This window comes from Ruditapes philippinarum, unplaced genomic scaffold (genome assembly GCF_026571515.1).
Source record: "Ruditapes philippinarum isolate M1 unplaced genomic scaffold, ASM2657151v2 ctg4659_1_1_1_1, whole genome shotgun sequence".
Lineage (NCBI taxonomy): Eukaryota > Metazoa > Mollusca > Bivalvia > Venerida > Veneridae > Ruditapes > Ruditapes philippinarum.
In genome coordinates, this window is record NW_026853037.1 from 39,442 (window position 1) to 62,487 (window position 23,046).

The window sequence follows — 23,046 nt, forward strand, 5'->3', positions numbered from 1 at the left end:
AAATATATGTGTTTTTACAAATTAGTTTCAAGACAAGTAACAATTTACGGAATTGGGAGATATGTCTGTTCTGTATCATTTTAGGCTTGATGCAATCTGTAAATGCTTTGTTATTATTTCTGTTATGGAAACATTAGGTTTATTGAGAAGCAATGGACGTTAGAATCGTCAGATTATTTTGCTCCCTTTCCTTTAACTAGCTGATGTAAATGGTATAAATTAAATGTTTTTAAGAAAATTAAACTTTAGATACTGGAGAACATCATCATGGTGTCAAATTTATTATACATTTTATTTCACTGTTTCAGTCAAAGACAAGACCACCACCTGCCAATGTGTGGAATTCCCAAAGAAGAGAGAGATTTAAACATTTGTTTGAAAATACTATGTGTACATGTGGTGCTGGAAAGTAAGTTAAAAATATCATTAAATCTATGTACATGCTAATTATTTATACATGTACATTGAAATTGTCAGGTTTGGAGCAACATACATGTGTAATACTGAGCATCATTATAATATAATGTAAGACTGTAATGTGATGTTGCATATATTAAGTAATTGTCTTGAACAAACATTTGAGGTGAAAAATTATGATTACAACATTTTAATTTGAAACAATTTCAAAATACATGTACATGTATTATGTTAATGAAGAGCAAGTTAAAAGATTCATTATTTTATGCACAATAAGTAAAAATGTAATAACTATATGCTAAGAGCAAATGTGTTTGTTAAATGAAAATGATTTGATTTTGTTTTGTTTAATTCTATTTATTACACATTAACAGCATACTCTTAAGTGAATGATTGTATTAAAGTGACATTATGCTCATTTTTAGCTCGACTATACGAAGTATATGGAGAGCTGTCCTACTCGCCCCGGCGTCGGCGTCCGCGTCCAGATTTTAGATTAAAGTTTTGGTGCAGTAAAATATTTTTCACTATAACTTTGTCATTTCTAAAGGTATCAACTTCAAACTTCAAATATATGTTCCTTATCATCAACCACATCTTATGTGGCAAGGTTCATAACTCTAGCACCAATATTTTCAGATTTATCTCCCCTTGAACTTAGAATTTTCCTTAAAAAATACTATTTTTGACTGTTACTTCTTTATTTCTTAAGGGATCAACCTCATACTTCCAATATATGTACCTTATCATCATCCCCATCTTATGTGACAAGGTTTATAACTCTAGCACCAATATTTTCAGATTTATCTCCCCTTGAACTTAGAATTTTTCTCAAAAAATACTATTTCTTACTGTTTCTTCTTTATTTCTTAAGGGATCAACCTCATACTTCAAATGTATTTACGTTATCATCATCCCCATCTTATGTGACAAGGTTCATAACTCTAGCACCAATATTGCAAGAATTATCTCTCCATAAACTTAGATTTTTTTTACTAGAAAAATGTTATTTTTTATTATAACTTTTTTATTTTTAAAGGTATCTACCTCAAACTTCAAATACTTATTCCTTATCATCAATTACATTTTATGTGACAATGTTCATAACTCTTGAAGCAATATTTACAGATTTATCTGTCTTTGAACTTAGGATTTTCTTTAAAAAATATAATAACTTCTTTACTTTTTAAGGTATCTACTTCAAACTTCAAATATATATTTCTTATCATTACACAAATGTTGTGTGACAAGGTCCATAACTCTAGCATGACTATTTCTAGAATTATTCCCCTTGATCTTGGAATTAATGTTAACAAATTTTATTTTTTTTCTATAACTTAATACATAATTATACATAATGGATTTTTCTTTCATAGTTTTGTCCTCCTTACTGCGTCCAGTATTTTATTAGTCGAGCTTCGCTGTCTCCTGTGACAGCTCTTGTTTCATTATCAAGTTGAGATAAATTGACTATATATTTCAAAAAATCTACTTTTTGTAATGGTGATTGAACAGTTGAATATTTACATGTAGGCAAAACTATAAATCTGCTTTTAATATAAAGACTGCCCCACTTTTATTTATAAATTCAATGTTACAGATAAACTCAAATGGTCATTAACAGAAATTTCCTTGGGTCAAGCGAGTTGTTTATTGATCATGCAAAGTAAATTATAAAACTAAAAGGAAAAATGGGAAAATGTAAACTATGGCAAAATGAAATTTATTTCACTCTTTATTAGCCTTGGATCAGGATGGGTATAATGTCACTTTAATATAAACCTTGGCTGGTTAAGAAATTGGTTGTATGTATATTTCAGGGATATTTCATTTCTGTATGATGTACCAAAGGTTGACAAAAAGCCGGAGAGACCAGATAAGATAGATAAGAGTGTGATCAGAAAGGAGGCTACTGAACACCCACAGAAGGTAGCAGTTCTATTATTATCATTTTAATTTGGCTCATAAACTTCTCTATAATTTAAGTGTCTAAAACTATATATATGCTGCAAAACTTATTGTTTAAATTTTCATAAAGAATACTTCTGAAATCCTTGTATGAAAAAAGATATGGTAATATATTGCCTTAAAAGCGAATGGTACATACACAAATTATTGCTAAACAGTTAAAACCCTACTGCCTCCTTGACAGCCCAGTCTAATGAAAATACATCAGTTAAAACAGTGGCATAATATTTGTTCCAGAATATTTTATTCTTTTTATGTACACTATTTTATTAATGAGTCTTAAGTAACAAAAACATTATATGCTATAACTTTTTTGTGTATTGACCATTATAAAGATTGTGGAAACAATATTATTTTGTTGTTAAATTTTTTTTTTCAATCATTTCATGAGATATAGCCTTAATATAACTTTAAGTATATTTTGAAGTGTATAAAGCTATATAATAATGGCTGTAGTTTACAAAATTAGTGTTTGAATTTTGAAAAAGAATGATTCAAAAATAACTACATGTATGAAAGAAATATGTTTGTATACTTAAGAGTTGATGGCGCATGCATGAAATCTTTGCTAAAAGTTAAAAATAGCTGCATAATATTTTGTTCAGGAACTTACTGTTCAGTTTATGTATATAAGTGCTAAATAACCGAGACACTCTTATGGAAACAAGTAATTTTATCATTTATAAATTTAACGAAAATATTTCAATAGCAATAGCTTTATACCCTACAAAACAAACTATGCTTTATCAAGAATAACATACTTGAATTTTAGAATATATATCTATTAGAATAAGCTCTTAGAAAGGGAGTTAAAAAGAGGGTATTTGTTTGTTTCATTTTGAGATTGTGGTATTACTAAACTGCTCACTTTTTACCTTTTAGCCTTCACTTAATTTTGTCATATTTGATCTGAGAAATTTGCTTGTAATGAGGTTTATTGTTTGCAGTATCACAAAATATGATAGGGCAATCTTTCATGAGTACAAACAATGAACATTGAGCATTTGGGCTTACGGGGGGAAATACAAATCCTTAACTTTTATATCTTTGTTGTCCAGTTTGAGATGAATTTGACCATTTATTTTTGTTTGAATAGACACTGAATTTTGTCTATTACAATTGTTTTATCCTTTGAGGGATAACAATAGTAGTAAATAGCTTCTGCTAACTGCATGTAGAGCAAAGCTTTACTTGACTATTATGCAGTTTGACCAGACTCTGAACTGAAAATTTAGTATTGAAATCCCTTAGATTACTTTTGGACTGTTCCAGATTCAAAGCAGGACAAGTCCGTTATATAAATTTAGGGTTAAATGTCATAAATTTTGTATATTTTCAGGTATTACAACTTCCAGATACTTTGATACCAGAAGAATATCATATTGTGAAGAACAAAGGTGTAATTGGTATAGAATATCATGAGGAGTAAGTGTCACTCTACTAAATTTATGTATTTGAATCCAAAATAATTTGGTCAAATTTTAAAAAATCCTGAATTATGTTATATTATCATTACATATCCTGATCATCAATTTATGCTGCTCGACACCAAAAACAATATTGGTTGCTCTTAGCTATAAAAAAATGAAAAGAAATTGTGAGAGATATGTTTGTAAATGTTTGATAAGTACTTGTGCTTGAGATATGAATTGCGTTTATGCTTCTTTTTTAATTTTATAAAAAACTTAGTATGCTAGTTAAAGAAAACTTTTTCTACTTACACAAGTACATTTCAATTTATTAATGAATGTGTATAATAGTAAAGGATAAAGGACATTGAAAACATTTAAGATAATGGACATTTATGAGGCAGTACAAGACAAAAACCAAGGATACATTTTTTCTCTGACAAGTCTTCATTCATGTTGTGCCATATTTTTTCAAAATATTTACCAATATAACTTATTTCAAGTACATGTATGTTTTATAGCAATATTTGATAAGCCTCTTCTGAAAGGAAAATTTGTGACCCAATGATAAAGTGTCTAACTTTTTATTCTATGGATTTGAACCATACTGTCAGATCACTTCAATGTTTACTCATATGAAGGGAGCGGTGGCCTAGTGGTTAAGGTGTCTGCCTCTCAAACCAGAGATAATGGGTTCGAGCCCTACTCGGGTCACGACCATGTTTCTTCATACGACACCAGTACTGGTTGGTTCCAGGAAACGGACTCGAAAGTGATTAATATAAGTTGCAAGAATTGTTTCGCAATCGAGCTTAAATAAATATGTTTAAACCATGTTTTTTTCATATGACATCAGTACTGGTTAGTTCCAGGTAGAGAACTTGAGAGTGCTTGCCTTCATATAAGCTGTGAGCTTTACACACAATCAACCTTAAACAAAACTATTTCTGAGAGAAAAAAAGTTAATTCCATCCAATGTGTTATTGCATACCCGAGCTGATTTCGTGACTCCATAAAAATGGTATTGCATGGCCATGCATACATCATTTGTGTTATACAAACATAGTGTAAAGATGTAGGCACTTCCATGAAAAATTATTCTTTTTCACAGTCTATATTTTGGATATAAATTGAATATTATATTCGTGTAGGTTCACCATAGGCTCGCATAATATAATTTTATTCAACTTGTTCAATAAAGTCAGTATTGAACCTACACTCATTCAATATCCTCTGTTTATTTGATTTAACCCATGAAATTTGGTGCTTTATTTTTTCTTATTTTTATTCTCTCTTACAGTAAATATAGCAACCAAGTGGAAGATCATGAAAAACATCTAGTTGTTTTCCCATCAATGTAAGTTACACATTTTTATCACACATATTATTGTTTTGTCTGCCTCCTGTTGAATGTTTAAAGGCACATTATGCCTCAGAGAGCATAAGTTTTTTAATTCTTTAAAAATGTCAAACATTTGTTTAATAATGTTAGAATAATGGATTTAGTACATGTTAGATGTACAGTCGAGACTGTCATATGCGACTTTCCAAGGGATCTTCAGAAAAAGGTCACATATGACAGGGAGTCTCTAAATACAGTCTCAAAGAAAATTAAATTTAAATACCATCTATCTGTCTATATACCATTGTGACTTAACATACATAAGGAATAATATCTTACCAATTGCAAATAAACATGGGTATTCGTAAATTTTTTTATGTAAATAAAATAAGAATCCATGTAAAACAAATATATATTAGCATGTATATCACATAAAATTTAATTTTATTTTTTTGTATTAAGATTTAAATTGAATCTTTATGGAATAAATTAACTGGAATTTGATGCATTCAAATTCATACTTGTAAAAGTTAAACATATCCATATCCAAATCTTTTTCTGGTTTGGTATCAATACTTATTCCGCATTAATTATGCAGCCATATTAAGGTAAATTAAAAAAAATGCTGCCTAAAATATCTTCCGTTGGCACTCTATAATTAAAAAAAACTTAATCCAGTTTACTCAGGTCATTACACACACCGATTGCATCATACTTTCCATGAACAGACACTTGGTGACGTCACTCCATACCTGTATAATGTTAACTGTGTAATTGAGACAGAGGTGTGTAGACTTTGTTTGCTACTGGATTATAATTGGACTTAATTATTTTGGCCCTCTGGGTGTTAAAATAGGTATTATTTATCTGATTAACGGACAATTAAAAGGTGTGAAAGTCGTTAAAATCAGACAAAACATTGCATTGGGATCAGACAATTAGGGTCGCTTGTCACATATGACAGGGAGTCGTTTAATTCAGACCATTTATATAGGAAAATACGTTGGGAGTACTGAAACAAGGTCTGATAAGACAGGGAGTCGTTTAAATCAGGGGGTCGCTAAGGCAGTCTCGACTGTACTGTATAATATGAAATATGAAAATAGATTCATGAAACTTTTACATGAATACAGGAAGCCAGCGAGCAGATATGAGGTAGTTCAGTTAAAGTCAACAATGGAGGAGATGTTAGACAAGGCTGGTATAAATGATGCTGACACTGAGATTAAAGGCCCAACACAGGTGAGAAAAATATAGTTATACTCTTGTCAATTATTCAACCCATAAAGTGCTGGAACTGAAAGCATTAATCCTTTGCCACCAGTATAGAGCCAGGCCAGCCTGCCATTCTGTGCAGTCTAACCAGGTTCTATACTGTTGGCTGGCAAGCTTTAAATATTTAAATTGATATTCCTAAAATTGATAATGGACAGTCCCAAAAATGGAAGTGGGACAAGTCCATTTAAAATATTCAGCATGTTTAGGGTTAAGTATTTAGTTGAAAATTTAAGTCTGATAGATCTACTTGAGTGTATGAAATTGTTGTTGTTCTTTTTAACTTATCTTAAATTTTTCAATAGACATTAAATTTTCTACTAGTCTAAGTCATGGTGTTATGAAGTGAAGCATACTCATGAATCTGACTAGCATGTAATTATATAAAAAAATCTTCTTTTTTTTTTGGCATGTAGCCAAATATTGAGATCTAACTTTTTGTTTTGCTTAAAAATTTTCACAAAAATTCTGTTAAGTGATACATTTTGAAATTCATATCTTCATACTTTTGATCGAAAATTTTCACTCAGACTTAATGTTAATTTAAAATGAATTTCACAAATGTGACCTACGTACATGCTCATCTGATGTTATAACATACTAGTTATTTGGATATGACTAAACAAATTGGGATTTTCACTTAACTATGGACATGCCTTTTGGAAAATGACATCTCTATGAAATAAAAGATAAGTAGATTAGTTTATTAAACATTTATCTGGGGGGAGTGGGGAGGGGAGTCATTGACTCTTTGATTACCTATTATGACTCTCCAAGGCAACAAGTATAAAAAAAACAACTGTACAGTCAACCCAGATTTTTAAAATAATTTTTGCTGTTTCAAACTTATATATCTAATATTGAAAGCCATTTGATTTACAACGGATGGTTCCAATTTCAAAGCAGGGAAACTCTATTATACAAACTAAGTGGGGTATGAGTTAATACTGTGAGGGCAATTGTTAGGAAGGAAGCTATAATAGATTAATGTGTTGCATTTTTGAAGCCATGAAAAAGATGAACTAAAATCAATATAATCTATAGGGATCATTAAAATATTCATAAAGTTTCTATTATTTTGTATACAATTAAGATATCAACTTATAACTTGATGATTACAGTTACAAGTGCTCTTGTTGTGGTATTAGCAGGTGATGTTTATGTTGTACACACTGGAATATCAAACATATATTGTATAAATTTCACTTTAAAACAAATTTAGAGTAATTTTTCTTATATCACCATTGCATTGTGTCACAAATTTTTGAGTTCGTTTTTAATGTATTTAAGGAGTATAGTAATTTAAGCATGCTTTTGGAAATTGATTTGTTCTGTTTAAAATCATGATTATTCAAGATAAAAAGTTTGTAAAGAAGTTGAAAAACTTAAAATTTACATTTTTAAGAATAGGCAAGAAATTATAAAAAAAGTTTTTCTTAAAATTTAGTATAACATTTTGTCAAATGGTAGAAAAGAAATACAATTAATATCAGATATGATGATATACATGAATTTTTTTATTTTTGAAGTATAAAATTTTAATTTTATATTAATTTTTATACCTGGTGTAATTTTTTTTATGAGTTGTATTGGTAGGTGCTGTGTATTACATGTAATTTTGCAATGCCATGTTTTTTTGCAAGAAGAAAGTAATTATGCAGTGGTTTTTCTCACTTAATTAGGAAGAGACCTTTGGTTGCTGATTTTGGGAAGAATTATTGCTAAAATTGCTAATTTTGGAAGTAAAAAAGCTGGTGTAGGTTGAGATAGTTGGGAAAATTGCATGATTTTAAAGAAAATTTCAATTGGGAAGAGGCCTGTTATAGGGTGAAAAATCAGTGCAATACTTTTCTTGATATTCATGATATTCTGCTGCTCACATTAATATTCCAGTCATTCATATTTCTGTTGTTTTTGATTTTTCTCTAGATGCATAATTTACTGGAGCTGATTAAGAAGGAGCAGAATATATATAATATAGTGTTCCACGAGCTGATACGACAAGCTAGTATAGAGTGTGTGGAGAGAGGTGAACTTCTAGCTGACCTCAGATCTAAATATAGTAACCTTCTCAATAAAGTACCACAACAAATTAAAAGGTAAAAATTCAAAATTGCATTGAAATTAGTTTAGAACCGAAATAAATAAAGGGCCTAGGTTAATATCAAATTCTGAAGAAAATAAAGGGGTAAGTGTCAAGTAATGAAATAAATAAAGTAGAAAATTAAGTACCGAAGTAAATAAAGAAGTTAATATCAAATAGCACAGTAAATTAGGAGGTGAATATTAAGTTAATTTTCATAAAATAAGATAAAAGTGGTAGTGTAAAGGTTTGACTGTATTTGTAACAAAGGTTCATTAATAGTAAAGAAAAAGAATGTCAAATGATGTTCTTATGGAAAGAATATAAGGATTTCCTGTGAAACAAGCTTTTAGTCATAAGATACTTGTTTTAGAAATATATGTGACTACAATATTTATTTTTTTTTCAGTTTACATGAAGAGGTAATGGCACAGAGGGCTCTAGACAGAAGACTTACAGAAGAACTTATGCGATTTAAATCAACCATCAGTGTATTAACAAGGTACTGAGCTAACTTGTCTAAAATGATTGATGCGTAAATATAATGATTGATTGGTCAATTTGTAAAGTGATTGGTAGAAAGTTTATACTATATTAATGGTTTATTATATTATCTTTATGTTATCTGATAAAAAGTTTTCAATTTTACTTTAAAGAAAACATACAACCAGATTGATATTTCTGTGTTCCCTGTGTATTCATTGGGTTAAACTTTGCACAATCAACTTTAGGGGTTTACTTCGTATGAGGATAGTTAAAAGCACAGTATGCCTCATAAATAAATAATATATTAATACTTTAGAAGGGGCAAATATGAGTTTTATAACCTATTAAAAGTGGTTTAAAAGCATGTTAGATTGTTTTCACATGAATAAAGGAGAGTTTAATGTGAAATTATTTGTCATAAAAGCAGCAAAATGTAAACAAAGTATTTTTATTTTTACTTTCATACAAAATACTAAATCACTATATATCTACTAATTGCCAAAAGACAACAGAAGCAGAAAATTGATGAATGAGACACTACACCAAAAATGAAAATCTTTTGAGATATAAAAATAAATGCATTTCTTGGGCATAATGGGCCTTTAACTTATGCAATATTACATGTGTATTTCAGTGAGCTGTCAGAAGTAAAGGAACATGATAAGAAGGTAACACAGGAAGCTCACCAGGCTCAGGAAGATGTAAGAACATTTTACCTTTACTTTTGTACATTTAGATAACAAGTAGCATATATTGCTAGTCTATGTCAACAGTAGAGAGTCACACTGACATTCATGTTCACACTGTCTTACCAATTTAGTTGTATATTAACATGCTCACAAAATTAAGTGAATTCACAGTTATAAAATTATTCTACTAAGCTATGTCATGAAATCATAAATCATTAATGGGAGAACAAAAATGTTTCATCAGGCTTCATTTAATTTTACAAAAAAGGCAGCAAAAACACTAGGTGTTATTCGGAACTCAGCAAATGTGGGTTTTTCTATGCTAATCGCTCTTTACAAACAAGCTCTTACTGTTATAGCTTCATGGTGCACTATTAATCACAATAGATAAGTTAACCTGTTGCTTTTAATTTCAAAGCTGTAACTGTAAAAGTTTGTTGTAACCCTCCGAATAAGTTGGGGAAAACTCAAATATACTTAATTCTGGAGTAAGTCTATATTGGCCAAATCCCTGGGTATTTTAATTGCAGCTAAAATCGGCTCTAACAGAGGCAATGAAGAATGCTAGTTTACTGGCAGAGTATCATGAGCTGTATGAGTTACAGAGAAGACGTTTAGAGTCACAGGTGTTTATGTTAACTGATGAACGAGAAATATGGAGTACCGCTGCTTACTGTCTTGCCATGAAGGTATTTATATTATAGTGACCTTATGATGAATTTATGAAACAGTTATGTTTGGTTTTTTGTGGGGTTTTTTTTAGTTATTTAGAAAGATAAAGAAAAGATCTTATTTGTATGCTGAAATGAAACAAATGTATATTTATTTATTTATTCAATAACACAATAGGTGAAGAAAACAACATGAAAATAATTAAAATATGATGACATAGCAAAGACATGTCCTCTATTAAACAAAGAATCTGGAAACAAAGTGATCCCTCGGAAGCATTAATCACAACAAAATAACAAGAGTATTGCAGACTCGGTTTGATTGAGTCTGTACATGAGGGATAATGAATACGTGCAACATCCCTCACTCAAGAACATTTTAATGGTTTTTACACTATTATTTGTTTTGGTTGATATAAAAAGCATTTTACACATTTAAAACTTGTCTTATTACATATTTAAACTTTATTCATTTAGACTGCATGATCCTAAGTTAACATCATCTCGAATTTTTCAAATAATCACAAATGCTGAAATTTCTTTCAATATTTTGTTGTAACTGTAAGTTGCCACTATAGAGTGAAATTTAATTGTGCTGTATCAATTTTATAATGTTTTTATGTAGGTTACAGAAGAAGCTGGACTTACCACTGCTAAACGTTTACATGTGAATGAGAAAGCCTGGGCTAAGTTGGCTCATCATTTTACCATACTGCTTAGTGATAAAGACACAGATCTTCTTACCAAAATACAGGTACAGTTACACTTCAAGTTTTTATAGTTCTGTTTTCTATATAAATGAGCTCTTAAAACTAAGGTCCAAAAGCTTAAAAGCATAAAATTTGAAAATCTTACATAGATTAACTGGGGCACTAAAAACTGAAAAATATATAAAAGATAAAGAAATATGCTAATTATTAAATTCAAAATTAATAATTAATTTCAAAATTTTTATTTAATTAGATTTTTGGCAAGATTTCAGTGAAAAGCATTTAAGAGGGGTTTTTTAAAGCTCATTTTGCACAATAAAAATGAAATTCTGGAAAAACAGAGTAAGCAATTGATCTGAAACTTTGCAAGAGAACCACATCAGAGGGTGTAAAAATCTTGATAAAATGATCTCCAGTACCATTATGTCAAAACACTTAATTTCAATAAATCAGTCAAAGCATTTTAGTTAGAATGAAAATCTTGTGTAAGATTCATATCTATAGATGAGATATAAATTTATGATAATATTTAACATATTTGAGCCGTGTCATGACAAAACCAACATAATGGGTTTGTGACCAGCATGGATCCAGACCAGCCTGCGCATCCGCGCAGTCTGATCAGGATCCATGCTGTTCACTTACATACTCTATAACAAGTAGAGAAACTGATAGCGAACAGTATGGATCCTGATCAGACTTCGTGGATGCGCAGGCTGGTCTGGATTCATGCTGGTCACAAACCCATTATGTTGGTTTTGTCGTTACGCGGCTCATTTGATTTCTGTTATAGACATTTGTTGAGAGATGGCGTGATATGGTAGAAGAATTTAGTATAACATTAAAACACAGGGAGGAGGAGATGAGACAACAACTCAGGATACTGGCTCCCGGCATTGAAAGATGGTTGAAAGAACTCCGTAAATGCTTGTAAGTACGAGTCTTGTCTGAAGAGAAAAAATCTTACCGTACATTGTTCATAATCTTTACTTGCTAGACATTTGTTCTGTGTTGGACAATAAAAAGTAATATTCTGTTAAATAATCTGATAAATAATGCCCAAATGAGTAATTTTCAAATGAAAATACATTACTTTATCTTTATACTGATTCATGTAGAAATAAATTATAAAATATTTGTTACTTATTTTGATGTAGTTGTAAAATATTAGGCTAGTATGTCTGAACAAGTTTGTATAACTTTTGCTAGAACTGCTTGGCTAGGGTTCTTTTTGTAATAATGGTCAACTAAATTTTCAGAGAAGGAATAGTAGAAATAATGTTTACTATGTTCAGTACTGATTAAATACTTATATTTTTACATTTTTCTATTTCATGAAATATAGCTTTGTTTCAATAAATTTTTAATTTGATATGGTCAGACATTTGTATACATAGAACAGATAAATTATCAGCTAAAGTTGCAATATTGTAATTCTATAAGTCCAAGACACATATCTTAGCTGAGAAGTGAACTTCACAATGTTAATGATAGTAAATGATAGAATCTCTATAAAGATAGATGAACTTTATATTATTGATATACAGTATATTTTATCAATTTGGTCTCCAGATATAGGTAAGCTTGGACGTAGGGTAATAGCTTCATATTAGAGTTGTCTGTGTGTTAAATTTCAGAGTGATGCCCGCTTTTCTGTCTGATTCTGTACATTATCTGTAAAATGTTTGTCAAAGTTGCTTCCCCTTTTATAGACTGTAAATAGTGCTTTAGTCTCAGTTTAGTTACAAAGTTGCTTCCCTTTATCTCTGAATCAAATTTGAGTTGATTTTACTATGGTACATCATCTTATATGTTGTTGTCATTTCTGCATTTTTTTGTTGTTGTGTTTATTCATTTCTTTTGCACTGAAAGTTTTATAAAGAATTTATTTTGACCTGTGTTTTGACATTCTATAATCCAGAAAACGAGTTATGTAAGTATTTGACACAAGATTTGATCATAAATTGTGATGCTGAACAAATCCTCACCTGCATGAAGCATAGTTTTTTTATTGGTCTATAAATGATTAAACAAGAGAATAAATTTGAAACTGTAGTCCAGTCTTGAACAAAAGCTGCTGATTGGTTTATAGTTTTATACACAGATTCAAAATTGACCAATTGGAGAAAGTTTTATATGCACATATTTCAAAATAGACCTATAGTTTGTGAGTTTATTATGGTACTCTTGGTATTCTGGTATATTGGAAGGATTTATGCACAATGATTGTTACCGTATCTTAACCTTTAATCTGCTGGAACCAAAATATACTTGATCAGCCTTTACCACCACTACCAGTAGAGAGCCAGGCCAGCCTGGACATGTTAGCTCAGTTTTTGTATTTTGACATTGAAATCTCTTAAACATTAGATGGACTGTTCCATTAAACGCATTACATAAATATAGCAGGTTAAGGGTTCAGTAAATCAGGGATCTAGCACTACTTCCTTAATATTATGAGGTGAAAAAGTTTTCTCTTACATTATATGTTTTGCATTATAAGTCACTGTTTTCCTTTTTACTTTAAGAAAGTTGTGGTACACATAAAAATTGATAGAATAGAATAGAAAGACCTTTTTTATCTTCATAGGTGTTTCTAATGGTCTGAAAGTTTCAATTCTAATTTTGATCAAAAAACATATAGATGTAACAAAGACTCTATCTGGTACATAGTACATGTGACAAACAATTACGACTGGAAAAGTGGTCTTATGAAAGCATCCGTTTGACAGCCAGTCTTTTGATGAGCATAACTCTTAAATCATTATATTCATGCCATATTAATCATAGAAATTTTCACATCATTTTGAAAGGTGATAATTAAATAACAAATCACTTGCTCCTCACCACTGTGGGTTCGAATCCCGACAGGGACTTAAGATTATTTCATGCGAGGAAGCTATCCAGCTAGCTTATGGAATGTCGGTGGTTCTACTCAGGTGCATGTTCATGCCTGAAATAATGCACAGAGGGGCACCTGAGGTCTTCTTCCACCAGTAAAGCAGGAATGTCGCCATATGACCTATACTGTGTCAATGTGACATAGAACTCAATCAAACAAACAAACAAATAAAAACAATCTATTTTGTTCACAAACACTATATTATACCACTATTTACTATTTGAATTTCTTAATTGTTGAAATTTTGTCTGAATGATTGTCTGATATCAAGTTTATGATTGCTATTGATAATAACTTTGTTACGTCACAATAAAACTACTAGGCCAGCATGCAAATACTTTGTATTTATGGTGACATAATTTATGTTTGATTTATGTATGACAATATTAAAATGCCTAAAATAACAATAGACCTTCCAGTAAAAAAAACAAAAAGAAGGTCACGAGGTAAAAGTTGAAAGTTGATTATTTCATATATTATCTTTTTTCACACATCTTTTTAGCTGAAATACTATGATCAAAGATTGTTGGTCATTTTATGAATTTTATTATTTTGCCAACTTCTGTTAAAGATTATTTGTTTGTTTACTTTGTTTGATTCCTCAGCTTGCTTTAGCGCTTTTCTTTTCTCTAGCTTTATTTTTGATTTGGCTATATGAATGTTTTTATGGCTGTTTTGCTCACATTACATCAGTATACTCAATAATGCATGGTGTGATATAATTATATTCATTTGTTTATTCTCTTCACTTAATTAGATTTTTGGGTATCGATCACGTCAGAAATATGTAGAACCCTTTCACTATGGCATGATTATCTTAAAGTATCTGGTATTATTACTTGCTATCAGTATTTCTAAAAATATTTACAAGTTTTTATGCCCACACTACTTATAGTTGGGGATGTGGGCATATATATTTGCCATTGTCTACACATCCAGCTGTCTTGCTGTCACACTATACATCTGTAGAATCACAATGTAAAATGTACGAGATATCCAAATCCTATGGACACATGTCTAGTTTTAACAATAATTTTTTCAAATGAAAAACTAGTTCATTAGATTTGAGAATGTATGCAGGCTGGTGGATGCATGGGCATGACTTATATCTCTTATGCAACTCCTTTATTTTGCAATGGATTTCAGCCAAATTTGAATAACAATCATCAAGTGCCCTGATAATGCCCATATTTTCTGGATGTTTATATTTGGGCAAAATTTGTTAGATTTTTTCTGTTAAATTGTTTTTTGTTGTTGTTGTTGTTTTTTTTTAACAATTTCATTTCACATGTTATCATATATTCTTTTAAACAAAGGTAACATTAAATGGAAAAGAAATGTAGATACTGAATATTTGTTAGAATGCTTAAGTTTCATTGAGAATCAGATTTATACACTATATAACATAGCAGCACTGTGTAATATAATAATAGTATTGGATATGTTTTAAGAAATATAACAAATCAGTGGCATAAGGTTAGAATAGAAAATCTAAAATACATGTATATATGTAAAATATTTTCAGATGTTGAATAAGAGGTACTCTTAAATGCTGAATAATGTAGCAATGGCATACATGTAAAACAAACATATAGAAAGCAACCATAATGGAATGTTTTACCTATATGTACATTTGTGATGTATATTTTAGCACTGAAGATGGTCAGTTTGTAAGACCTCCCTCTGAGAAAGAACAGAAAGGTTTGCTGGAAGAAATGAGGAAGTGGGAAGAGGTAAGGCCATAGTACATGTTTCCCATCTTATCATTGGACATTTTATTAAAACAAAACAAATAAACAAACAAACAAAAAACACAGAATAGACAATTTTGAGGTTGTTTCTGTTTCTAGAATTATTCAGCACAAACTATTGTGACATCATCAATGATGATTGATTTCTAAGGTTTTGTGTTAAATCTTAGTAGAGTAGATTCAAATCTTTCTGTGTGAAACTGGATGGGCTTCGATATTTGGCATGCAGCATGGCTAAGTAGATATTTACTTAAATTATATAAATCATGAATCTGTTTTCTAAAGCGGTTTTCCCAATACTGACCCAATTACCTACTTCTGCATTGAAGAATAAAGACCTTATCTAGCAATGGATATTAGGGGTGGCATCTCGGGTTGTCATAGCTTCCTCGAAATATCATGCCCTCAAAAGCTACACTGTTGTATATTGAAAATGTTATAATTTTGAACACCTTCAAGACTGTAATCATATGATTATAACCAAACTAATTATACAAAATTCTCTGTAACTGAATGATTCAGATAAATATAAAAAAAACACTGCGATCACAAAAGATCACCTCAGAGCACTTTGTGACCAGGTGAGGTAAGAAAAAAAGTAATGAAGAGTTTTTAATTTTTTTCAGCTTCTTAGTAAGGAGACCGAGAAGTTTGGTGGGGATATGTTATTGAATGGACAGGAACAGCTACACTTTATCAAGATGCAAATGGAAGGATGGACAGATAATTCTCTGCTGGTTTTTAGTCGACACAGAGGAAGTGACGGGAACACACATCCTGATCAAATCAATATGATGGCATTAAATGAGGTATAATTATCATTTAAATTATCATTTAAAACCAATGAATTATCAATTATAAGTTAAATATAAAAAAGACAGTTATCAACTGAAATTATTGTTTATATATTAATCATACTTATGACCCTCATTTTAACTGATCAGGTTTCAGGTTGACCATTTATAATATCCTTTAAAAGAAATGTATGCTATGTTACAGAAGTGCAATGAAGACATTTTAAGCAAATAAATTGAATATTTTCTGTACTTAGACTTCTAAGTTATGCAGATACTTTGTTTTTGGAAGTTTGAAATTAATACCTTTAATCTTCATATAATGACCACTGGCACACACTTAATGATGAAATCAAAATTTGACCTTAGATTACCTAGATCACTTACTTTTCTATTCTGAGGTAGCAATGGTTCTAAGGTCGGTCATCAAGGGTCACTATGGCTCTCTTGTTTTGATACATTTATCAGCATAGAATTTACAATCTTTAATTTTCTTTGTAGGAAGTGGATAAACTTCTCCATCAGTTCAACACAAGGATTACTGGAGAAAATGGTATGTACAATATGTACGTGTATTCCTGAATGAAGTCATGCTAAAATTAGAATTTTATTTTGTTACAAAATGGATTAAATTCTGCAAGGTCTTGATAATGGTACATGTACCATGTAAAAAACTCTTATTATTAAGATGTTTGATTTACATTTTTAAGGCTCATTTATGGTCATTAAGCAAGTGTTACAATGTAAATTGTACAGGCAACTTAAATGAGGTTTAATAGATTGAGTTTATGTGAGTTGAGATTGAGTTTTTGTGAGTTGAGGGTTTATGGTAAATTAATACGCCATTTTAAACATTGAATGTTCATAAAATTAACATATGTGAATACAAAGTTTTGGACATACTTTGCATTATTATCTGTTGATTTGAAATTTGTATAGGAGTTGCAACCAATGTTATACATCTAATGAACGGAATGGAGACATGGGACATGAAAATTACTTCAAGTATCAATGGAACCATGCCTATTCATGACAATGAGTGGGCGGGACTTCTTCTCACCATGGAGGAGTGGCTTACATCAATAGAGGAGGCTGTTGAGTATGTAGGCTCCACCCAGAGGGAGGATGAACGAGTAGAAAATCGAGCACACACCAGGTAGCCATGCATAATTGCTGGTGAAAAGTTTCATGTACTAACAAACGATGGTGTTTTTTTTTCTAAAACTTTATTGTGGGTTTTGTCTAAATTCTAACATCTGATCACCCATTTCATATATGTGTGTAATATGTGATTGCTTATTAAATGTGCAAGTTATACAAGCCTGTAAGTTTTGAAAATCATTAGATAATTGATTTGAATGATTTCTGAAGTATAAAAGAAGTATACATGGAAATTTTATTCATTCTATTAGCCTGTCATGAAAGCCACAGTCTTAGGATTGTTTTGCAAGCCTGACACCATTAAATCTTAAAAATGGTCTTTTTGTGGGTGAGTTATGTATCAAATAAAATATTTTTTGTTAGTTATGTATTCAATAAATGTTTTGTTGGTTATTTATATCGAAAAAGTCTGAAAAAGAACTTTTTGCACTATTACTTACTTCACATACTGGTAAAATTACATTTTATATATATTAATAATGAGGTATAGCCAATTTGCACATTTGATTTAGCAGCATTTACTCACCCCTCGTGTCTTAACCAATCTTCCATGCACACTATGTTTTTGGTCAATAGATGCACATTTTGTCACTTTGTTCACTATCAAAAATATACCCCCATCCACCTTCACCTTCTTTCTCCTTCAAACCTTTAGAAAATATTATTGTTATGTTTATAAGATTATCATGATGTTTATTTTTTCTTGAAAATAAAAATGATATATCATTTGTGGAAAGAAATCAAGATTAGTTAGTGAGATTAAAGTCTGAAACTAAAATCAATCACAATGCAAGAATATTAACTTTGTGAAAAAATAACATTGAAATATTTGGTTATTAAAAAATAGAAAAAACTCGTTCATTCATAACTTTTGTCTGTTTGTTCCAGTTTGGTTGTTTTTTCATTCTGAACCATTTGTCGTCCATATGTTCATCAATAAAGCCATCCATCCACCATTGACCCATCCATACATTGATACACCCATCCATTTAATTACTCACCAACCAACTCAAACATTTTCCTCTTCATTTATTTCATCAAAGATGAAGTATTTAAATTTCATCCCATTTGTATGAGAAAATTCTATCCTCTTTATTATCCCAAGACCAACATTTTGACTTACTTCTTATAGATAGAATTTCCCAAACATTCATTGAACATCTAGATTTTATACTTTTGACATTTATCATGATCTTTAACCTGTTTTTTTATAAGTAATTTGTATATTAAAGTTTATTACAGCAATATGTACATGAATGCTGGTGTGTGGTTGGTAAACACAGAATTATATTTTATAAAGTTATTGTAGCAAGAATGCATGCCAGTTTTTATTTTGGCCGCTGATGCTATATAGTTTAAAATAATATTATAGTTCTAGCTTATTTTCATTTTTTTTTATGAAAGAAAAAAAGTTTGCTAAAGTTATATATCAGAATTGCATGCCTTATTTTACTTATTATATTTTGTGTTGAATTGCAATTTTTGGTCATTATCTTTTATATTTTTTAGCTTTCATAGTTTATATCCCTGTTGACTATGTGTGTTTTTTTGTCATTGTTTTTTTTTTAATTTCTATTAAAGTTTTTGGAATAGGAATTTTGCATTATAAATATACAAAATAGATCATTAAGATAGAAATTCATTTATTTTCCATGAACAAAATAAAATTCCTAGAACTTCAGTTCATTTTGTACTTAAAAATTTTAACTTCTATATTTACTCAGCCATAAGACTGGTCAATTATAAGACAGGTTCTCAATTTTACATTTAAATCAGCAGTAATTTGTACTGACTCTCGTAATAGATTATTTGAAAATTCTTAGAAAGTTGTTGAAGTAGTGAGAATTCTCTTTAGTGTAAAGAATGTAAAAACTAATCTCGACCAATGATATCACCTTTAACAAAATTTATATTCTTCAATAGCTAAAGTAAAATCACTAACAGGATAAAATAGGGCTGAAGAGAATTAGGAGTGCACTTGATAAATATGTGTGAATATGTATTAAATTCGAACAGGGGTGAGCAACTTTGTTCATTTTTCAATCAATAAATATCAAAGTATGTAAACTGTGACACTCAAAAATTAAGAATTGAAATGAAACAAAATGAAAAATTGAAATATGACAAATATGGTGTCTGACAGAAAAAAAGTCTTGAAAAAAAAAAATCTTATGAAGGGGCATGTTTGATTAAGTATTTTGCTTTACATCTTTTCAGCACTATGGAAAGGTTTAGTTTTGATTTTTCAGATAACATTTTTCTAAAGCATGAATGAAAAAAATTAACATTTAATAATTTTTATTCCTTAAAAATTGTATTTGATGTTTTCAAAAAAGTTAAAAAGACATAACTCAAAGAATGAATGATAAAGTGTTTATTTTATGAAGCTTGTACCAGTAATATATTAAATTGCTGCTGAAGTTTTTTCTGTAAAACACTATGCTTTAACCATACACTACTAAATTTGTCATTTTGTTTTTGAACATGAAACACTTAAATGATGAGTCTGGTGACATTTCATTGTATGGACAGACTACCTGTTTTTAATGGTTGCATAATGTCAATTATAATCACCAATAGAATACAAAGCTGTAGGTTTGACCCCTTACACCCTAAGTTTTTTTTTTACTTGGCATTTAGGTAAAATCTTTATTAGGCTGATACATGGCTTATATTTGCTTGGCTAATGAGTGTTAGATTAGAAAAAAGGGGTTGGGGGAGGGGGCGGGCTTGAACAGTTTTACTTTAATGTGCATGATGTCTATAATAGTTTGGGTTTTAGTCTAATTTACAAAAATTTTCTTTTAATTATTTCTTTTGATAATAGTATGCAGATTTACTGTGCTCCTGCTGTTTTGGATTCTTGATTCTTAGATACTGAAGTTTCAATAAACAAATTAATTTCATTCTTTGTGTTTGGGGCTATTAAGGGTATCTCTTTCTTATGTTTTTTTTATTGTTTGTTTTTTCATTTTAACTTTTCTCTGACATTTTCTCTTTATCTCATGTAATATACTTGATAAAGTTAATTATACCAATTTCTTAAACTACTTAACAATTTTTAATAGAATTTTATTAAATTTCAATAGTTTGCATTCTCTTATATGTCATATTAACATATCTTTTCATGTTAGCTGCATTGTGAAATTACAAAATTCCAAATTTGAGCTGTGTCACAACAAAACCAACATAATGGGTTTGCGACCAGCATGGATCCAGACCAGCCTGCGCATCCGCGCAGTCTGATCAGGATCCATGCTGTTCGCTTACCAACTCTTACAAGTAGAGAAACTGACAGCGAACAGCATGGATCCTGATCAGACTGCGCGGATGCGCAGGCTGGTCTGGATCCATGCTGGTCGCAAAGGTACTATATTGGTTTTGTCATGGCTCATTTGGTTTTATTAATCTCTGAGAACATGACAAGAATTTAATGTAACACAAGATTACCTAGGCTCCAACTAAAATCAATATAAATATGATTATTATTTATCTCTACAATATTTAGCTTTATTATGTACTTATAAATGAAATATTGAGAAATATTGGTGAAAAAAAAATTGTATTTTCATTTTCCTCATTTTCACTGCAAAAAGATAATCTTTCACTGCAGTGAATTATATTATCCATATTTTCACTGGTGTCTTGCTGGACTAAAGTCCACTCAAGTTAAATACATGTACATGTTTCAAATTGAAATTCTCTTATGATAACTCCATCTTATTGGATAATTTCTGCACCTGACTGTACCTATAGGTGTTTTGACTTCTTTTTTTGTATTCATGAAACATGATTTTTTATATTGCTGATTTTATGATGAAAACTGAAATGTAACCTTTTTGTTCTGAAAAAGTGTGATTTCCCTGTTTTGTACAGAGAGTGATTTCCCCTTTAATTTGCAGCGTGTTACAATAAGTTCCTATTTGTTGTGCTAGCTAATCATAAAAGTTGCTGCAATTACAAAAAGGTTATTTCATAGCATAGTGTGTTTTTAACACATTTTATATGAAAGTTCAATTTTGAAAGCTCTTTTCATGAGTGACAATGTATTTAAAGTTAATTGCAGCAGCTTCTTTTGTTTATGTGTTTTATTTGCTAACTACACATTTTCATCTGTATCAAAAGACTTCCTATCATCTGCTTTGGGTTTGAGGCTTTGAGATATTTTTCAAAAAATTTTATTGTTGATTGGTCACTTGCATTTTTTTCAGAGGCTATTAAACCAATCAGAAAAAAATGTTATGTATACTAGTAACTTAATCATAACTTGAACCAAGTATATAAAATTGAGTAAATATCTGAAAAAAAGTGATCCCTTGGAAGCATTAAAAGCAGCAAAATTACATGAAAATTGCAGGTTTGGTTTGATTTGAGTCCGTAAATGAGGGATAATGAAAAAATGCAGCAATCCCTCATGCCCCCAGGCACAGGTTAGCAAAATTAATGCTTGCCCCTAACGTTTATTCTTGTAGCGAGGGTAAATTAAGCCTTTTAATACACATTGGTTGAGGAAGTGTTTTGATACAGACCATCTTGACTATTTGATCACGCTAGTTATAAATTTGTTGTGATGTGGCACTAATATATTTTATAAATTGCTATATTAAATCAGGTCAAAGCGCCAAGGATGGTTGCTAGGGTACGGTAATCACTTTGTATACCCCCTAGTTAGTTTACAGTTCTATGTATATAATTATTATTCTTTATAGTTATTAGTTATATAACATTTATGAGACTTGTAAGATATCTATACAAGGTCTTGTGACTGTTTCATTTTTAAGCAGCCTTTTTACTTTGAGAGTGATAAAGTGAGTAAGTTGAGGAAAAATCTGTGTCTGTACTGTAATGAAATTTAGCTGCTTTTTCCATTAAAAGGCAAATGCTCCTTTCAGTTTCATTAGGAAATAGGTATCAATTTGTGGGCACTGTTGTAGAATAATGCAAATGTGCAGGAATATAATCACGAAGGCAGATCGTTTTTCATTCTGTGCATCTATCGTGTAATAATGCACTTGATTGTCCTGTCTGTTTGATATGGGAATAGTGTGAAGCATGTTAGAATTTATATATTACAAAATGTTAATAAATATAAGGTTTTAATGATCTGAAATGATTCCTGATGAATTATGTTTCATGCATGGTAATTTTACTTTTCTTTATATTCATTATTTGAAACTTTAATCCATATATCCAGAAGTTTCAAATAAAAATTCTCAAGTTTGAGTTAGTTAGCATTCCTTCAAACTATATACATTGTATGAAATAATTTTTATTCTCAAGTTAGTTTTAAAATTACCCCCCATATTTAACTAGAATAGTTAATCCATTTAGGTAGTTTAATGATTATTATTACACTTTTTGTAAGATTATTAATATATGTACATTGTC

The 23,046-nt window shown here is 30.1% G+C and overlaps 1 protein-coding gene across 1 annotated transcript in view; it reads left to right on the plus strand.

Moving 5' to 3' along the window:
• The window catches only part of LOC132732148 (axonemal dynein light chain domain-containing protein 1-like), a 46,274-nt gene that overhangs the window by 4,545 nt on the left and 18,683 nt on the right, over nucleotides 1–23,046 (plus strand). Inside the window, 16 exon segments of the mRNA XM_060718516.1 lie at nucleotides 309–409; nucleotides 2,238–2,346; nucleotides 3,725–3,810; nucleotides 5,095–5,151; nucleotides 6,270–6,378; nucleotides 8,341–8,510; nucleotides 8,904–8,996; nucleotides 9,615–9,681; nucleotides 10,200–10,358; nucleotides 10,966–11,094; nucleotides 11,844–11,980; nucleotides 15,604–15,685; nucleotides 16,330–16,512; nucleotides 16,999–17,050; nucleotides 17,437–17,653; nucleotides 22,271–22,297. Coding sequence (XP_060574499.1) covers nucleotides 309–409; nucleotides 2,238–2,346; nucleotides 3,725–3,810; nucleotides 5,095–5,151; nucleotides 6,270–6,378; nucleotides 8,341–8,510; nucleotides 8,904–8,996; nucleotides 9,615–9,681; nucleotides 10,200–10,358; nucleotides 10,966–11,094; nucleotides 11,844–11,980; nucleotides 15,604–15,685; nucleotides 16,330–16,512; nucleotides 16,999–17,050; nucleotides 17,437–17,653; nucleotides 22,271–22,297 — 1,778 coding nt within the window.